General features: G+C 56.2%; 4 protein-coding genes and 1 pseudogene across 5 annotated transcripts, besides 1 other annotated feature; 1 reads left to right on the top strand and 4 right to left on the bottom strand.

Annotated features, from left to right (window-relative positions):
• Positions 1-2384: 2384 nt before the first annotated feature.
• NCS54_00397600 (Cysteine proteinase 1, mitochondrial) lies at positions 2385-3969 on the bottom strand (the record flags this gene model as incomplete). Its single annotated transcript, XM_053149527.1, has 2 exons — positions 2385-3687; positions 3752-3969. The coding sequence occupies 2 exons, from the start codon at positions 3967-3969 to the stop codon at positions 2385-2387; spliced, it is 1521 nt and encodes a 506-aa protein (XP_053005502.1).
• A 954-nt stretch (positions 3970-4923) lies between these two features.
• NCS54_00397500 lies at positions 4924-7206 on the bottom strand (annotated as a pseudogene). Its single transcript has 3 exons — positions 6858-7206; positions 5595-6134; positions 4924-5495 (listed from the first exon to the last, which is right to left on the bottom strand).
• Positions 4924-7206: a sequence feature.
• A 3378-nt stretch (positions 7207-10584) lies between these two features.
• Positions 10585-13941, top strand: NCS54_00397400 (Hypothetical protein; the record flags this gene model as incomplete). The annotated part of the gene is made up of 3 exons (XM_053149526.1): positions 10585-10617; positions 10674-10988; positions 11044-13941. 3 exons carry the CDS (start codon positions 10585-10587, stop codon positions 13939-13941), a joined length of 3246 nt encoding a protein of 1081 aa, XP_053005501.1.
• Positions 13942-14173: 232 nt separating this feature from the next.
• NCS54_00397300 (Hypothetical protein) lies at positions 14174-16852 on the bottom strand (the record flags this gene model as incomplete). The annotated part of the gene is made up of 2 exons (XM_053149525.1): positions 14174-14497; positions 14558-16852. 2 exons carry the CDS (start codon positions 16850-16852, stop codon positions 14174-14176), a joined length of 2619 nt encoding a protein of 872 aa, XP_053005500.1.
• Positions 16853-17972: 1120 nt separating this feature from the next.
• On the bottom strand, positions 17973-19197 carry NCS54_00397200 (Hypothetical protein; the record flags this gene model as incomplete). The annotated part of the gene is made up of 2 exons (XM_053149524.1): positions 17973-18830; positions 18889-19197. 2 exons carry the CDS (start codon positions 19195-19197, stop codon positions 17973-17975), a joined length of 1167 nt encoding a protein of 388 aa, XP_053005499.1.

The following is a 19197-nucleotide window of genomic DNA, read 5'->3' as shown; positions in this document are numbered from 1 at the left end:
GTGATCACCTCCTCTTCCACCCTCAAGTTCAAGCCAGAAAGAACGATGCTACTGGTTCCTTCTCTGTTTGGCTGAATTATTTTTGTGGTAGGCGCTTTAGTCGGAAGGTGCTCCTGGAGCCGCGTGTTAGAGGAAACCGTCCATATCCATCCCCCCAACCCACGACAGAACGCAACACCACACACTTCCTGCTCGACAATTACAATCATCATCGCCAAGGGCATCGCCCCCTCTACTCAGCGTGGCCAACCGGCATCATCACCGCATCCCGCCCTGCCCTCATATCCAATCCATTTCGTCAAGAATATTCTCTCAAGCGCCCACGCCGCTTCAAAAACCCAGCACTGGCCGAGAGGGGTCGTCTCACCCTATCCCAAGCGCCCAGCAAACGAGGCATTGCTCGTCGCGCTGTCATTGTATCAGCTCAGGGGACGGGCCGTCCTTGGGCTGCCACACTGGTTTCCTTTGATAGATACCCAATCCCAACGCCGCCTCGATCGAGTGAGGCCTCGGGGCACTTGGAGAACCCCGGAACTGCTAGCCAGCGAGGTTGCATGAGCCGGCATAGAGGCAAAATCCCAAATCTCAAATCTCATCCTCCACCCCCTCGAATCTCAATGCAAGGCCAGTACACAGACACACATCTGTCTGGGTTCTGGGTTCTGACATGGCAGCCCCTCCAACTCGATCCTAGACCCGCAGATGGCCGCTCCACGTTGGATATTCCAATTGTAGTCGTGTCCGTGTCCTAACGTGTGTCTGGGGATATTCAGGAGGTCCAAGAGGTTACCTTTGCCCCCGACGACTCTGTCACTGCAGATCGGCGCTGCACACGGCCCGCTGTTGACTGCATTATCACCAACTTCATCGGATCGGCACTGCCAGTCAGCAGCATCCAACCAGGTCTTCCAGGATTTGACGAGTTATGCGATCAAATACTATCCCGTTCCGCCCCGTGTCGGTTACTGCGGCCTATTCCGGCCAGAATGTTCCGGATTGTATACACTCACTGACAAGTGGCAGCTCGCTCGTATGCGTCTAGATAGCCTCACGTCCGAAGCTGGGCGGAGACTCTTGCATCGAGATAGTTTCTTCAGCAACGCAGGCAGGGCTATCTATCTTGCAACTACGCATTGGCCTTCCTGCGAGCATGACTTCACGCAGCCCTCCCGAGCAACCACACTGTCAACTTGCCAGGGAGCAGTGACCCCTCCTCAGGCCGAATGTCTGATCACAGACCGAGTTACAACCACTCGTTACCCGCCAAGAAGAGAAGGTCAAACCGCCCGTCTAGCTAACGGGGCCTCCAGCAGGATGACCTCCAGTGTGGTCACTGTTTGGAATTTGCCTTCACAGCCTCAGGGTCCGTCCGCTTCAAGATCCGAGAGAAGTTCCAAACCGATCCACAGCAGAAACGCCCTAGAAACTTGATTTCTTCTTCGCGTTGGGCAGGGACAGCTAGCTCGACCTTTGAAGGACTATCCCGGTCCGCCGGGCAAGGAACACCCTCGCAAGTCGCGGCTCGCGAATTCACCAAGCAAGCTGTTGGGCGTCTGCGGGCAACCTGTCGGTTGAGCATGATGAGTTGGCACACTCTTCGCCCTGGGGCACAAGCGATGATCGCAGAAGTTGCAATGGGTGCTCATGTGATTATTGTCACCTGTGCATACAGAAGGCTTCTTTGAGGCTGGAATGACCGAAGCTGTACGAATAAGCTCAGACGGGGCTTAACTCCGCAGCGAGGTGCCCAAGTGTGCGGAATTAGAGGACGATATTATCCGCCCTTGGGAGTTTGGGCATCTATCTGGCCCGACCCCGCTGATCAGTCATGTCAGTTGCTCGGTGAGAGCAGAGGCGGCGTGGCATACAGACACGCTACGCTCTGCCAATTGATGGATGCACCGACGGATCAACGCCATCCGTTGCACCGCTCGCGTAGAAGCTTCGTGACAACTTCGACGGCAAGTCCTTGTGGGGGAAGGGTTTGCCCTGAATGCAGCCTGGCAGTGCGCTACAAGATGTACGACCGAGTCCGGAGCCGAGGATGAAGAAGAGAGAAAGTCATTCATTGTCGCTAAGCATACTATTCGTCGCTGTGAGGCTGCAGGGTCCTCCACGGCGTAGGGCCTTTGGAGCCTATCGCTGTCATGATCCTTGAATCAGCTCATACTGCATCATATGTCCTGTATCTCCAACAGCCCGCTTCCCATTGCCTTTCTATCTGACTCGCGGTCTATGCGTTCACATCAGCACGGTCAGCAACCCAGACCTGCGCATGATCTTGAGGGCGCTTGCCGCGCGCCATTGCCTTCACTCTGCTCTCGACGATCACTGTCATGCCCTCGATATTGCGCCTCGATGCTTACCCACGGGTGGAAGCCTCTCTAGGCCAGCGAGCCCATGGGATCCCACAGCGGCAGGACAATGGCCTCCTTCTTGAGTACATCCCGAACCTCCTTGCTGAGGACACGCGGGTCGACGACTGCCTGGTATACAAACTCGTCCAGCCATGCATCGCTCATAACAAACCATCCCTTGTCTCCGGCAGTAGTGCCCCAGCTGTTCTGCACTCGCCAGCGGACCGGCTTACCCGTCTGCTCGTCAAGATGCACTGCCGTCAGCACCATAGCATGAGTCATCTTACTCTCGCCCGTCATCAGCCTCTGTGCTTTGGTCATACCGAGTAGGCTGGTGTTGAAGCCTAGTTCATAGTTGTAGAGGTTGAGGTCCATGATGCCAGACCTGGAGTCGCTGAACTGGCCTACGTCACTGCCAAAGAAGATAGGGAGACCGGCCTTGAGCATCTTGACGCATGCGCCCTTGAGAGTGTTGATGTCGACGTTGACATAGCTGATTCCGCGACCACCGACAATGTTGCCGAGCCGGGAGACCGATAGGTGGGATAGAGGCTCGTGGCGCGGATCGTGCACAAGTGAGATCATGCCGCCGACGGTGCTGGATGTGACGGGGAAGCTTGGGCTGTAGATGTTCTTGGCAAACTCTTTGGGGGTGGTCTTGAGCTGGTGGGCCTTTCCGTTCTTATCGTTGTACTGCCAAGTGAAGGCCTCCTCAGGGTTCGGAGGTGGACCCAGCAGGAGAGTCATGATGAGGGAGATCTCACGCAGCATCTTGTCTTTGGCTGAGGAGATGGCGGCGGCAGAGACCCCGTCCTTGGAGTTGGCAAGCGCCCGAAGCCTGAGTGCGAACTCTCGAAGCTTGGTCTTGACGAGGCTGTTCAAGATACCGGAGCTCATAGCATTCCAGCTGTCGGGGTAGAGGGTCTGGGGCACGAGGCCATACTTCTCAACCAGGTTGTATACCATGTCCCACTGGCCACCATCGGATACCAGATCAGTAAGTAGGGTCTGGACGACGCGGCCTTCAAGATCCTCCGTGGCGGTATCAATGATCTGCTCGAGGAACCAGTTGGCTTTCTCAAGCTTGTCCCAGTAAAAGAGGTATTGCTGTGACAGCTCGAAGCTCTCAAGGTCAAAGCGCTTCATGAGGGCAACTCGGAACACGTTGGTGGACGCAAAGAGCCAGCATCGACCGCTGGAGCGCTGGTTTGTGATGGGGTCGCCTTCGAATGGGATCTTGACGTTGTAGATCTGCTGGTCTGCGATCTCGGTCGGCAACGAGGTAAGAACCTGGCGCGGGTTCGCAGAGCTAAGTGCTGTGAGGGCAAGCCTTGTGAGATGGTTAGCTTCTTGGAATGCATAGCAACCAGAACTCGACTTGGGTAGTCTCTTACTTATTCTTGGGGTCCTTGATGATGGCGGCCTGCCACGACTCGAGGACGTGGAGCGGGAGACCTTCAGCATCTCGGATCAGCGGTCCAAGGGAAGCCTTCTCGGCGCCACTGGTGACTTCGACGTAGTCATCTTGGTCTTGAACCTGTAGGTTTTGAAGGCGCTCGAGAACTGCCTTTTCGTGGAGCGTAGGCTCGGTCTTGGATTGCTGAGCGCCCATGGTGACGATGTGGTGGTGTCTCGGGTATGCTTATCAATGAGACGAATGTGGTTGTGACTTGGTATGGGCGAGTCTATCGCGACAAAACAGAGCTTTGTGAGCCTGTGGGAAAGCTCGAACTTGTTGAGCGAGCTGAGTCAAATGTATAGGGAGCGGGAGAGAACGGGAGGGGGGTGTCGATGGTGGCTATGAACGTCACGCGCATTCCTTATCAATCACCATCTTCCCGTATAAGGCGACATGAGGACAACAGGGTTGCCGTTCTAGGTTAGAGGTGGTCGGTTACGTCGGGGCGGGGAAGCAGCTTGAAACTGTATGCAATATTGATGGAATCGGGAGCATGAGACGGCAGGCACGAAGATAAAAGATTGAATTCGACGACTACCATATGGGACCATCAAATAGATTTCCTTTAACCGGTGAATAGATGCATTTCCATTACATGAGTGAGCAGAGATGACTTGCATTGAGCTCAAGTCAAAGGCATAGGGTAGCTTCAACACACGAGCTGACTTCCATTCAGGGTTAGTGTGACGCGTGACCAGAACCTTGATGGACCTTTGGCTGATCAGCTTCACGGCAGACGATAAGCATGGACAATCACATCAATCATCACAAAGGCAGTTGAACAAGAGACAGTAGGTTTATGAGATATGGAATCACTTGTCAATTACTACAGTCCATGTACAGGAACTTTCCCTTCTACGCAAAAGACTCCATATTTCCGGTTGCTTTATCCAATCTCGACACAAACAAAGTTGAACCACTTCATACAACAGATCCCCCAGCTATCTTGACATGTTACAGGCGAGACCGAGACCAGCCCTGGCCCTCCACCCTCATCGCTGAGGGAAGAGCCAGAAGCGCCACCCCCGGCCTCCAATTGAGGTTGCGGGAAGAAGGAAAAGTCGCATTACAAGCGGTGCCCTCTCTCAGAGAAAATTGACACGCTGCTTACAGGCGGGAGCCGTGGATGACCTTCATGTCGACAGCGAGCTCGCGGCCACCGTCGTTGAGGACGAGAACACGGACGGAGCCGCGGCCGGACTCGAAAGCCTGGCTGAGACGGGCGTAGAGGTTGGACTGGTCAATGACGGGGAGACCCTGCTTGACGTCGCCGGTCTCGGTCATGGCGACGATCTGGCCCTCCTGCATGTCGAGGACGCGGTACTGCTTGAAGACAGGGCCGAGCATGGTCTGGACGACAACGCTGGGGGCGGGGTTGGAGACGAAGGAGGACTCCTCGTGGAGCTGCTTGGTGAAGAGGTCGACACCAAGGTAGCGGTACTGGCCGGTGGCAGAGGAGGTGGAGATGCGGATGACCTGGCAGGGGCGGCCCTGGAGGACGAGGAAGTCGCCCAGGCGGACGTGGTGGCAGGGGATGGTCACGGTGTTGGGGAGGTAAGCCTCGGCAGAGTCACCGGGACGGGGGCGGGGGGGCTCGCACTCGACCTCACGGCGTCCGGGGTGGGCGATGCGGTCGCCCAGCTTGTGAAGGCCGGAGCGGAAGGAGTGGTAGTGACCTGCTGGGCAAGTTAGCTCTGACTGTCTTGAGCGGAATGCGGGAGCTCAATGGCCCTCTGTGGCAGAGGGATGAGGGTGGGAAGGGGTTCGTCTTCACATACCGTCCTCGTCGTAGTAACCCATCTTGGATTTGTTGTCTTTGGTAACCTTGGAAGTCTCAACGGTTTCTTCGGCGAACTTCACGTCCTTCTTGTATGAGGGACGAGAGACAGGGGTGTCAACGGTGAACTCGTTGACGTGGGTAGACTTGGCGGTGTTGTACTGGGGGCGGGAAGAAGGGGTATCAACAGTGAAATTGTTGATCTCGGTCTTCTCGGTACAGTTGTACTGGGGTCGGGAAGATCGTCCGTCAACGGTGAAGTTGTTGATCTCGGTGGTCTTCTCGTGGTATTGAGGGTGAGAGGAGCGTCCTTCAACAGTGAAGTTGTTGATCTCAGTCTTCTCGGAGGAGTGGTATTGGGGAGCGGGACGGCCTTCGACGGTGTAGTTGGAGACCTGGAAGGTGTCTTGTGTTTGGTACTGAGGACGAGAAGGAGGGTCTACAGTGGAAAAGGCGGTGCTGGGGCGGCAGCGCTGGCGGTATTCTCGCTCAGCAAGGTCAATGGGGGTGGAGTAGTAGGGATGACGGTGGGTGTCGGTCTCTACGTGAACGTGAGAAGTAGTGTATTGGGAAGGAGGTTCAGGTCTGGATTTGTCTGCGTTAGCTGATGGATGTCTATTGCATCTCGCTTGCGTCTCATATGGCAACGGGAGGCGGGCGGCCCCTGAGGAGCTCCACCGCCCTGCTCAGGCCAGGCTCAGGCCAGCGGGCTAGGGCGCCAAGGGCTTGATGACAGGGGAGGTAGGAAAAAAGTAATTTGGGGAGGCGGGCCAGCCATCCCAGCTGAGGTGGGCCAAGGTGGCATTGGACCGGGGGGGAGGGGTGTGTGTTGATGTGTTGGTGTGATGAGATGAGGATGGATGAGATGGCTGGGGACGAGACAAGGGAGAGGGGGGGCTGACGCGCGCTTGCAGAGTGGGTAATAGCCAGTCGGCCAAGCCCAAGCGAGAGTAAGGGGAATTGAGGTGAAAGGAGACGAGTGAGTGAGGTCAGGGGCGGCGGCAATGGATCCCTCCTGAGGAGGTCAAGAATCGCCTGTGTTGTTTTGTTGTTGTTGTTTTTGTTTTTGTTGTCTTGTTGGGCATGTTCTGGCACGTCCCCGTTGATGACCATGGGATCAGAGCAAAAGGGGACGACTGAGAGCGAAAGCAAGGCCAGGCTTGAAAGCGAGGCTTCTCTTCCTCTCCCTCTCTCGAACCACGGAGGAAACTGTCCCCTCTCGAACCGAGAAGAAACGGGGGAAACGAGACTGAGTAATTGCAACTGAAAATCAAAACGTACCGTCGGTGCTCTTCGCGGATAGTAAACTGCTCTTGCTCGAATTTCTGGACACCGGGACGGCGGTAACGTTCTTCTTCACGCGTAATACGGACCTCTTCTTCGCTGTACCGTTCTTCGCGGGGAGGAACCTGTTCGGCGGTGACGGAGACAGAAGAGTATTGACCTTCCCGTCCGGCTTGTGGCTGTTGGGGTTTGATCTCAACCTCTTCGTGGGTTTCGGTGACGGTCTGTGTGTGGGATTCGCTTTCCCGATATGTCGATGGGAAGATGCTGAAGGGGACGGGGACGCGAGCCTCAAAGTCCAGGTTTGCGACTTTTGCTGGCGCGAGAGAACCTTCTCATACAACCTTCCGAAGCTCGAAAGGAAGACAAGAAGAATCCTCTGGCTCTTGTTCCTGGAAACAAAAGTCGGAGATTTGAAAAGAATCGGTAGATGGCGAGCAAAGGCCTTCAGTCGTTCTTTTCGTCAGAGTCTTCTGTTTCTTCGACGGTGAGGTGGATGGCGATAATTGGAGAGAGGGATGAGAAGAGGGACCTGACGGAACGAAACTGGGCTTTTGAAGACGGGGGCGGGATTGGACGACTCTGCCTGAGTGTGTTGCTCCCTCGGCTGCGTCCTGTTGATCCGTCCTGTTGCTCCGTCCAAGCCGTCTCACGACCAGAGCTCTCCCTCTGCCAAAAGAGACGCCCTCGGGGGGGCGTGTCGATTGTCCAACTTGGTTGCCGTTGGACGTCTCTCTGCCAGTCGCTGTGTTTACATGTCAGGGATGTCTGTTGAGTCTGTTGTTTACCTATATCCGGAACAAGTATAGATCCTCCTCCCGGACCCCGTGCTGCCGACGGCCCCACCACACCATCCGTTAGCCAGGTCCACCGCGACCTCTGGGGCCACTTTAACCCTTCCTCCTGCGTCTCAGCCAGAGACAGTGGCCAGCAGAGCTCGGAGAGCTCATGTCTGATGTGAGTTAGCTCCTCCCCCCTAGCTCCAGCCAGTCGCCAGTCAGCCAGCCAGCTTTCCGCGTCAGCCAGCTTCCCCCAGCTCCAACCAGCTCTCGCCCACAGCTCCTGAGCTCTCTCCTCCCTCGGCCAGATGAGACGAGGCCCCATGCTCCTAGACAGGGCTCGAGTGGCACCTCTAAATCAGAGTTATTGCCCAGTGGCAAGAGAAGCCCCATATGAGATGAGATATCGTTCCCCCGTCACCGCCGCTCTTTTGTCGTGGCTGGCTGGCTTTTTGGAACGAGATGAACTACGGATGGAGAGCATAAACATGGGGCTGGCGATCTTTCATCTCCTTCCCCCTGACTCAACCTTCATCTTAGCTCGGCCCCGTTTCGTTCCTGGCGACCTGATCAAAGAGCCCGCGTCATGGAGCAAAGCAAAATTTGACCTGGTCTCAGCCTTGGCCAGTGACAACTCTCCTTCGGCGCCACCACCAACCCATCATAATCAGGGTGTGGAGCCGTCGAGCCGCTCCAGCCCGCAATGGTACAGTGTCTCCGACCAACTACTTGTTCCTGTTTGTTGCGAGCTCCTGTTTACTGATGGTTGAGGCCGGCCAGGGGGGGGGCTTTGGCTCGTGTCAAATTGGGATTCTTCAGCTTAGCCATGACACAGCTGAGAAAGTGGATGGCTGGGCGAGTGCCGCTGCCAAGAGCCGTCACCATTGACGGAATCACTCACTTCGACAGTGTCTACCAATAATTACCTTCGGACGGTTGAATGGATGGTCACAGCTTGACGAGACCGCGTGGCGGGACGCTCCCGGGCACGTCTTGAAGTGGTGTCCTCGGCTCATTGGCTGCCACATGAAATCCCCAACCTCCTCAAATTCAGCATCTGCTCCAAGCTCGACACATCAAGCTTCGTACAGCTGCAGCAATGACGGATGATCAGGCATCCAGGAACTCGTAATGAACGGGTGCGGGTGATATCGTGGAAGCCCGCGATTGGATCCTCCCTCGCCTTTATGCAAGTGCATTATTTAGTGTACGCGGTGTCAGCCATGGTCGCACCTGAGGACGAGCCTCCACGACGAATCGCCTGGTGTGTAGGGTGGGTTACAGCACGGTACTTTGCCTCGCCTTGGCCTCGCTCTGCGACGCGACGGGCGCCGCTTCAGTACGAGAATGGATGGGATTGGGGGGCCTCGGCGTCTCCGCAACTGCAAACGCCAAACTCTGCCAATCTTGGGCTCTTCCCAGCGATCCCCAGCCTCCATTTTTATGAATTGTGGTTGACGCCTGTCGAAATCGGGGTCGTCATGATCTCCCTCAGCTGCAGCAAGGTTTCTTCCTGACCGCTGGCTCTGATACGGGACCCAATGGATCACATGTTTCGCCCGAGAGTTGTTCTTGACCTCGTCGCACACTGTGCCTCATCCCAGCTCAGACAATCCTCATCAATAACAAATCCAGGGGGCTACGGAGCGCTAATACGCCAAGGTCGTCCTCAGGGGCCTGGGCTCAAGGTTGCTGTGACAACTCCTCAGGTCCAATGCTACTCCGCTGACATAAGTTTCCTTACTCTCGTACTTTAGATTGGTGTGGGTTTCCAGCTGGCCTTCTAGAGCCACCAGCCAGGGCCATTTCCAGGGCTGGCAAGATAGCCTCAGACCACCGGCACAAGCCTTGTCACTAGTCTCTGGGGCCGCGTCTCTACCGCGGTTGCACCTGGGCTGGCTCCGGCTCGTACTGTGCGGGACGCGTTTCGCGGTTGTTTGAATCCCGGAATATGTTGCACCTTGTCGTTGGTTGCTATTCTGGGGGAGGAATTGGTAATTTGCTCGACGAGCCTCGGCCTAACGGCATTGGATGCATCTGCAACAATCTCATGTCAGAAGGGCCAGCGAGATTGCCAGCTTGTTGATTTGTGCCGAGCCGATGTGGTGTCTAAGACAAACCTGGGGTAGCAGTTCTGCAAACACGAGTGCCGATGGGGTTTGGATGTGCATGTCGTTCGTCATCACCTCATTCAAGCTGCTGATGCGCATGCTCCGAACCACTCCAGTGGTTGTTGATGCAAGCCCGTTGGTTTCTGGTCATGCCAATGGTGCATTGAGTTCAGCATGATGGCATCCAGACTTCACGCCGCATTCTTCAAGTCTGTCTTGGCCTCTCACAAGCTTCTTGACTATCAGTGCCATTGCAGGGTACATGAAAGCAAGAGATAATGTCTGGCAGGTCAGATCCGACCCATCCCGATGTATGCAACCTCCTTGGAGCTTTGCGTCCGTTTCCTTAGCTGGCATTGATCTCGCAAATGCCTTCAAAACTTCCAAATGGCAATCCTACCTACCTGTACAGAGTACCTAGTAAGACTTGACCTTCTCAATCCGCAAAACCATAGCATAAGGCTTACGATGATAAAACTAGGCTCACATGAAGACTTTAGGGAACAAATTATTTTATATTTCTATTTGTTTATTTTACTCTAAACTATGTCTTTCTGGCCCGGCGAGGTTCTTATTGCCTTGGTCGGTACCGACATGTGCCATTCTTTTTATTGGTCCGCGTTTCTTCGTCTCGTCGCAAGTTCATGAGCTGGGTACTCGGTGGTGAAGGATCACGATCTTGTGTCCGGTCACGTGAGAGATGATGTCAGCATGCCCCTCCAGTTACCCCACGATGATCGGGTGCTGCGAGGAAGAGGTTGAGATTTTCGAGCCTCTGTGTGACGTATAATCCCTGCCTTGAGAAATATATTTCAAGATGAAGCAGAGGTTTTCTTCTTTGGACGTCAAAGTGAGTGCTATGTTGAGCCTGCCTCTTGGGATCATGCGCCTGACCGTTGCCCATAGGTCATTGCACACGAGCTCCAGCAGCGCCTGGTGACTCTGCGACTCTCCAACGTCTACGATCTCTCGTCCAAGATCCTCCTCCTCAAGTTCGCGAAGCCGGATAACAAGAAGCAGCTGGTCATCGACACCGGCTTCCGCTGTCACCTGACCGAGTTCGCCCGTACGACGGCTGCCGCTCCCTCGGCCTTTGTCGCAAGGCTTCGAAAGTTCCTGAAGACCCGGCGGTTGACATCTGTTAGCCAAGTGGGAACCGATCGAGTCCTCGAGTTTGAGTTTAGTGATGGACAATACAGACTGTTCCTAGAGTTCTTTGCCGTACGTGCCTCAGTCGTTCAGTCTCGGTGAAGATCTGTAGCTAACACTTCCCCAGAGCGGCAACATCATCCTCACTGATGCCGACCTTAAGATCCTGACCCTCGCGAGAACTGTCTCGGAGGGCGAAGGCCAAGAACCGCAGCGGGTCGGACTACAATATTCTCTCGAGAACAGGCAGAACTTTGCGGGGGTACCTCCCTTGACAAAGGACAGGGTTCGCGATGCTCTTCAGGCTGCAGTGAACAAGGCAGCAGCAGCGGCCGCCTCTTCCAAAAAGCTGAAAGGAAAACCCGGCGGTGATCTGAGAAAAAGTCTTGCTGTGTCAATTACCGAGATACCACCAGTGCTTGTGGACCACTCGTTGCACACGAACAAATTTGACACCTCTATCAAGCCGGAAGAGATTCTGGCGAACGAGGCTTTGCTGGATGACCTGGTCAAGTCACTGACGGAGGCTCGTAAAACGGTTGACGAGCTTACTAGTTCGGGAGAATGTACCGGCTACATATTCGCAAAGCGCAGAGAGAAGCCCGAGGGCGCCGAGGATGACGATTCGAAACCGAAGCGGGAAAACCTTCTCTATGAAGACTTCCACCCATTTGTTCCCCAGAAGCTCAGCAAAGATCCTACCATCGAGGTTCTCGCATTCAAGGGATACAATGAGACGGTTGATGAGTTCTTTTCTTCGCTCGAGGGACAAAAACTTGAATCGCGACTCAGCGAGCGAGAGGCGGCGGCGAAACGCAAACTGGATGCCGCAAAACAGGAGCAAGCGAAGCGGATCGAGGGCCTGCAAGAGGCCCAGAACCTCAACTTTCGCAAAGCTGCCGCTATCGAGGCCAACGTCGAGCGTGTCCAGGAAGCCATGGATGCGGTCAACGGACTGCTTAGCCAAGGTATGGACTGGGTGGATGTTGGGAAACTGGTCGAGCGTGAGAAGAAGCGACACAATCCGGTAGCGGAAATTATCAAGCTGCCTCTGAACCTGGCGGAGAACCTGATCACGCTTGAACTAGCAGAAGAAGAGTTTGAGCCGGAAGAAGACGACCCTTACGAAACAGACGATGATGAGAGCGCCGATGAAGAGGATTCGACACCGGCAAAAGGAAAGCAACCCAGTAAGGGGCTGAGCGTGGAAATCAACCTCGGTCTCAGCCCCTGGAGCAACGCCAGAGAGTACTTCGATCAGCGAAAGTCGGCAGCCGTCAAGGAAGAAAAGACGCAACAACAGGCCTCTAGAGCCCTCAAGAATGCGGAACAAAAGATCACCCAAGACCTCAAGAAGGGACTGAAGCAAGAGAAGGCACTGCTACAGCCGATCCGCAAGCAGCTGTGGTTCGAAAAGTTCATCTGGTTCATCTCATCTGATGGCTACCTCGTCATCGGCGGCAAGGATGCACAGCAGAACGAGATGGTTTACAAGAGGTATTTGCGCAAGGGCGATGTCTACTGCCATGCCGACCTCCATGGAGCATCGAGCGTCATCATCAAGAATAACCCAAAGACACCGGATGCACCCATCCCTCCCGCGACGCTGTCCCAGGCAGGTTCGCTTGCTGTATGCTCATCTGATGCCTGGGACTCGAAAGCCGGCATGTCTGCTTGGTGGGTTAACGCGGACCAGGTGTCAAAGTCAGCACCAACTGGAGAGTTTCTACCAACTGGAAGTTTCATGGTTCGCGGAAAGAAGAACTTTCTCCCCCCCGCTCAGCTTCTCCTAGGCTTGGGTGTCGTTTTCAAGATTAGTGAGGAAAGCAAGGCGAAGCACGTAAAGCACCGCCTATACGATGTTGACTCTGCAATTGGCGATTCAGTTTCAGGAATAACGACTCCTCAAGTCGAGGTCGGACAGGGAAGCGTTGAGCCTAAGCAGAGTGAAGCAGCACACCCAGATGATATATCGGACGACGAGTCTGAAGATGATCAGCGTGATGAGAAGCCTCGTGACAACCCTCTTCAGGCATTTGGTCGTGGACAAGGCCAAGATGACGACGACGACGACGACATCGATGAGGTTGAGGAAGGTGTTTCTGACCTCAAGGTTTCAGACGAACCAACTCCCGAAGAAACACCCACGCAGGAAACCGCCGAGCCACAAGAGGTTGAAGCCGAAGAGCCAGAGCCCACCGAGTCTATCGCAGAGCCATCCGAGTCTCCCGAGGCATCCACCACCACGTCGAGAACTGGCACCCCAGGCCCGGCCTCAACGAAGAAAGCTCCTCCCAAGCGAGGACAGAAAGGCAAGGCCAAGAAGATAGCAGCAAAGTACAAGGACCAAGACGACGATGACCGCGCCGCCGCCGAAGCCCTGATCGGTGCAACAGTCGGCCAAAAGAAGGCCGAAGCCGAGGCAAAGGCCAAAGCGGAGCGTGAGGCAGAACTCGCAGCCGCCAAGGAGCGACGGCGGGCACAACATCAACGGCAGCAGAAGGAGACTGCCGAGCACGAGGAGATTCGACGTGTCATGATGGATGAGGGCATCGACATGCTCGATGTTGACGAAGCCAGCCACATGACGGAGCTGGATGCTCTCGTCGGCACACCACTGCCCGGCGACGAGATCCTTGAAGCCATTCCCGTCTGCGCGCCCTGGAATGCCCTAGGACGCTTCAAGTACAAGGCCAAGCTTCAGCCCGGCACGACCAAGAAGGGCAAGGCTGTCAAGGAGGTTCTCGATAGGTGGAAGGCCGATTCGAGCAAGAAGGGGGCTATAGATGAGAGCAGCCGTGACTCGGAGCGCATGTGGCCGCGCGAGGTGGAGCTGATCAAGGCACTTAAGCCCGAGGAGACTTTCAATGTTGTGCCAGTTGGCAAAGTGAGAGTCATGATGTCTGGCGGCAGCGGAGGAGGTAGTGGCGGCGGGAAGAAGGGTGGCGGCGGGAAGAAGGGTGGCGGTGGTGGAAAGGGGCAAGGTAAGGGAGGTCGAGGAGGTAAGGGCTCCAAGAGGTCATAGGTAGTCATGGATATGTCTGTCTCAGGAGCCAGAGAGGTAGCCAGAAAGGAGATGGATTAGAGATATCTATGGAACTGATGGTACCTATCCAGACGCTTCATGACAATAAAAAAACAAAATAGGCCGTGACTGCGCTATTGCAACATGCAACTTCATGACGTGACCAAAATACATGCTGTTCAATCCCACACATGCCTCCTGACTTGATATGTACCCAACTCAACCATCACGCTCACCTCGCACTGTAGCTGATCTTGTCAAACCTCCTCACATCAGGGGGCGTTCGCGCTATGCACAGCTCCTCACAAAACATGCCCCATTCGCCACTCGTGGCCTCTCGCACAGCATCTCCCAGGCCTCTGTTGTAACGCTCGCGGTAGGCCTGCTTGACGGCACGCATGTGATCAGGATCCCAGTGGTATCGGACAAGACGAGAGATGAGCAGTTCCCGTCGGAGACCGTCCTTGCGAGACGCAGAGATGGCGTGGTGCAGCAGGAGAGCGTCTCGGACGGGTCGGTTGATGACGCCGTTGAGAATATGCGCGAGGAGTTCACCCTGAGACAATGTTAGCCGTTGACGTCAGATAGGCAAGTAGGGGTTTTCTGAGACACTCACCACTAGGTTTCCACTCTTCTTGAGGGCATCACGGGCAAAGTTGGCGCGGAACTGCCTCTCGTACTCCTGAAGGATGGCACGCAGGTGAGAGTCGCTGCGCTGGACAATGATGGTGATCATGGCCGTCTCGCCACCCTTCTCGGATCTAATAGCACGGCGGAGGTCTGCAACGTCCTGGTCGACCAGGCCATAGTCGAGGGGCTGCAGGCGTCCGTAGTGATCGTACTCCTCCATCCGGCGTTCATCGAGGACCATGAGGACAGCCTTCTTAAACTTGTCCTCCTTGAGTTCCTCCTTCATGCACTTGATGAGGCTGTTGTCGTACTTCTTGTCGGTAAAGGCATCCTTGATGAGGCGGATCTCGCCGTTGGTACGGCCCATGAGAGACTCAATGAGGAGCTCGCGGCGCGTCTTGTCACCCTGATACCAGAAGTTGGCCCAGTAGGCCTCGCTCTCCCACCTGCCCAGGGCGACCGAGTAGCAGGCCTTCATGAGTAGCGGGTCCTCGTCCTTGAGACGGGCGCGGATGTGCTTGGCGAGGTTAACGCCCTTGCGCTCCGGCCCCGTCTTGACGAGCCGCTTGTACTCAGCGCGCAGCTCCATGACCTGCTCGTGCGTCAAGCTGGGCAAGATCTCGATGAGCGGCGCCGTGTCAGGCCGGTGGCTGCTCTTGAGAGCTTGCGCGAGTTGGGTCGTTATGTCCTCGGCATCGTGGAAGCGAGCGCGTCGGCTGCGACGTCTGCTGTCGCCCTCGTTGTCGGAGCCGAGAGGAGAGAGTGGCTCAAGGGCCTTGTCATCAGCAGAAGGTAGCAAGAGAGGCGAGGGCATGGGAGAGCAGGCCTGGTAAGTGCCATAGTACGACTCCAACATGGGCGACGGCGGGGCATTGGCAAGTGATGCGCCAGCTGCCAGTCCACCGGCAGTCAGTCCACCAGCCAGCGCAGTGTTTACACTGAGAGATGACATCTTCTCAGTCGGAGGCGCAGGAGACTTGTCCTTGCGGCTGCGGTGTCCATCCTTGGATCGAGATCTGTGCCTATGGTGATGAGGCGACTTCTCCCTTCGGCGAGATCGATCTCGAGTCTTTTCACGCTTTCGGCTGCTGGAGTCGACCCCGAGCCTATCCGAGCTGCTTCGGCCATCCTTCTCCTTGCGGCGGTCGCGGGACCTGTCGCGGTCACGCTCCTTGGCCTCAACGGTCAAGACATTTGTGTTGTACTCAGTTCTGTATGCGTCCTCCCTTGACCTTCGAGGGCCATACTCGTCTACGGCCGGGCTGAGTGGACGCCGTCGGTCAGGGTCATACTGCTGATCGCCGTGCGCATACGTGGGCTGCTGCGGGGGGTAGTATTGGTCCTTGGGAGGAGGAGCACCGCTGTGCTGCTGAGGATAGTACTGCTCCTTGGAGGGAGGAACACCGCCTGGTTGCTGTTGGGGATAATATTGGTCCTTGGGGGGTGGGACACCACCGGGCTGTTGTTGCGGATAGTACTGGCCCTGAGTTGGAGGGACATTGCCCTGCTGCTCCTGAGGGTAGTATTGGTCGCGAGTGGGAGCAGCACCAGTGTAGACACCGCCACGAGTCGTGGTCTGGTTGTTGCCGCTGTAAGAACCAGACACAGCTTGGCTAGCGGTTGAGGGTATTCCCGAGGCCTTGCCGTAAGCCAAGTCATCTGACGGGCCCTTGGGACGCGAAGGCGTCGAAGGTTTACCATAAGCTAGGTCGTCGTCATACTTGTCTTTGCGACTGCGGCTGTCCTTCTTGTCCTTCTCCTTGTCGCTGTCCGAGGACTGGCCAGTAATCTTTGCGGCGATCTTGCGACTGTACTTTTGTGGGAGAAACTTGAACTTGTCTTCCTCTTCCTCCTGGCGGCGATCATGCTTCTCGTCGCGGGGCTCAACAGTGCGTGTGTAGGGCTCCTTTTCCTTTTCGCGACGATTGTCCTCTGGGAAAGCTCCTGGCGGATTGTTGTCTACCCTCTCGTGCGAAGCGCGGTACGGCGAGTCGTGGGGCGGAGAAGCTGTTCGGTATGTCGGCTGCTGGGAGTAGTCGCCTTGTTCGCCGGGAACCATTGAGTAGAGGCCACCCTCCTCAGGGTAAGGGAGGGCGCCGCTGGCCTTGGGGTCGCCGGGGCGATTATAGCGATCATCAAGGTCGTCTTCGGGGTAGATGTAGCTCGATTCGCGGTCGCCGTAGCCGGGGCGTTCGGGGAGAACTTCATCCTTGGAGCGGCGATCACGGGATCGGGACCTAGAGCGGCCCTTTCTCGAGCGGTCGTCGACGTTGAGAGACATGATCTCTTCTCTCTCTTTTTTTTTTCGCTCAGCGCTCAGGCCCAGCTACCACTCAAGGATCTAGCTTGGACGGCGATCTGAGAGCGCAAAGCGGGGGATGGTTCGTGGGGTCGCGATACGATGCCCACGTTCTCTGACAACAAGAAGCAGAGAAACTGCGACAATGGCGAGGTTGGAAGGAGAGAAGAGAGAGGATGGAGTAATATAAAGAGGAGAAAAATCCAACGTCTCGTACTCGCGAAGCAGACGCCTGATTGAGCTCCCGTTGCAGTAAAGCCTGCCTCTCACTCGTTGGGTCACACGCCGCCGTCAATGGCGGGCGGTCCGGGCTGAAACCTCACCCGCAGGAGCTTTTAGGGCCATCTCTGGAGCAGTTTGCGCCAAGGCCAATCCCAATCCCAGGGCATCCCAGGCGTCTTTGCCCATCATAGGGTCAAGGCCGAGGCGCCAAGGGAAGCAGCCTGGAGCGGCGATGCAGCGTCTGCATGAGATGCCCACAGGGCAGGCCAATGGCGTGCAGTCTCGCGGGCGACCCCGAGCGCTAACAGAGTTCACCGGGCCGCTTGCTGGGGCTGTTCACCTCAGAGGCTGACGGCAGGGGACCAGAAGCTGTCTGGCGGGGCTGGCGGGGTGTATTGACGCATGCGGATGCTGATGGATGGAGGAGGTTGGATGGATATTACGATGTGACCTGACGACGGCATTTCAGACGCATTTCAGACGTGAGAGATGGCCATGTTGGGGGCCAAAACCCGGGGTTGAGATGCACAATGTCGGATTGAAAACCACTATGTGGCGTGACTGTTGCGTCTTTGACTTGATCAAGGTCAACAACTCAGCAGGCATCATTGCCAACATTGATCAACCTTGACCGAAGTTCTCGAGTGTCTCACCTGTTACTCCATCCGAACGCTTCCGCGACATCATGCCAACAACGCCCTTGATCAGCACCGAAGCTCTGGGTCTCAGGACCAACCTTTTGCAACCCCAAAGCATCATTGGGTGAGCCCTAGTCAACTGTCTTGATCTCCGAGGCTGAATTTGACTTGGGCTGGGTGAGTGGCAGTGTTGCACCAGCTGAAGAGGCGACGAATGGCAACCTGGAAGAGTCTGGATGTATTTATCCTTGTTGCGGTACTCGTTCTCCTCGCTGGAAAACATATAGCGCCTCATCCTTGCCTCCGAAGCTCGGCAGGGCAATCTGCACCACCTTGGTCCATTCCTTGTGCTCCCTCTCCATGAACTCGTCCATGGTCATGCCCTTGAATCCCGTGTAGCTGTTGTGATTCTGCGTGCCCACAACGGCGATGGTGTCGCCCTGGAATGCCGTCACCAAGTTCCTCGTGAACCCCCCCTCGGTGCCTCCGCCAACTCCGCCACCGACAACGGGATACACGAGCAATAGGACCATGTCCTTTCCGCCTGCATTCTTGCGCAACCACTTGACGCCGTCCGATATGACCGTGTCGGCAACCCAGTTGACTCGCCATTCGCTCTGCATGTTGTCCACCGGATGCACCGTCAGGCCGTAACGGCGCAGCATGAATGCCCAGTAGCCGTTGCCTGAGCCAATGTCGGCGACGGGCCGCCCGTCGGCCAACGTCTTGAGTATGGACAGGCCCTCATGCGACGGCGTCGCGCAGCCAAAGTGGTGCATGAAGATGGGGAGGACGTGATGGCTGGTGGCCACACGCTCTGCCGCCGGACAAGGGCCGCACCACTCGAGTGACCGGCACGACCACGCCCAAAAATCGTAATACGGGTTCGCACTCGGGGGCTTCTTGCACTTGGGAACCGTAAGCTTCGCCGTGAGCGCCGGGTGCAGGTATCTCTTCTCGTCCAAGTTGGCCGCCACCTCTCCCCGGGTCGAGCCCTTCTTGGCGTTTGTCCCCAGGTTCTTGAGCACCGCGGCCGTGGCCGTTGCCGGATTGAAGATGGAGATGTAAGCCTCAATGTCAGCCTGCGAAGGCGCATCTCTCTGCGGTAGCTTTCAGCCTCCTGTCATCTCTACAGCGTCGAGAGGCGTGTTTGCTTACAGGCGAACCATCTTCGTTGCGGTACCAGGTGTGTAAGCCGTTGACAGCACCTAGACTGACGACGCGCTGCACTTGAGCGAGCCTCACGCTTGTTACGGCATGGTATGTGTAGAGATCCTGCTCGGGGAGCTGCAGCAGCACTCGGCTGGCGTTGTAGAGATCATCCTTGGCCAGCAGATCCAGGGCTTGCTTCTGGCGGTCGACATCCTGGATGAGGTCCTCGGGGCTGAAGGCCGGGCTTCCGACGCAGTGGGTGAAGCTTGCAGGTCGAGACATTTCGGGAGGGCAGCCACGGAGGCTGAAGCGCAT

This window comes from Fusarium falciforme, chromosome 3 (genome assembly GCF_026873545.1).
Source record: "Fusarium falciforme chromosome 3, complete sequence".
NCBI lineage: Eukaryota > Fungi > Ascomycota > Sordariomycetes > Hypocreales > Nectriaceae > Fusarium > Fusarium falciforme.
Note: the sequence above shows the minus strand (reverse complement) of the source record. Positions and strands in the feature narration are given on the sequence as shown.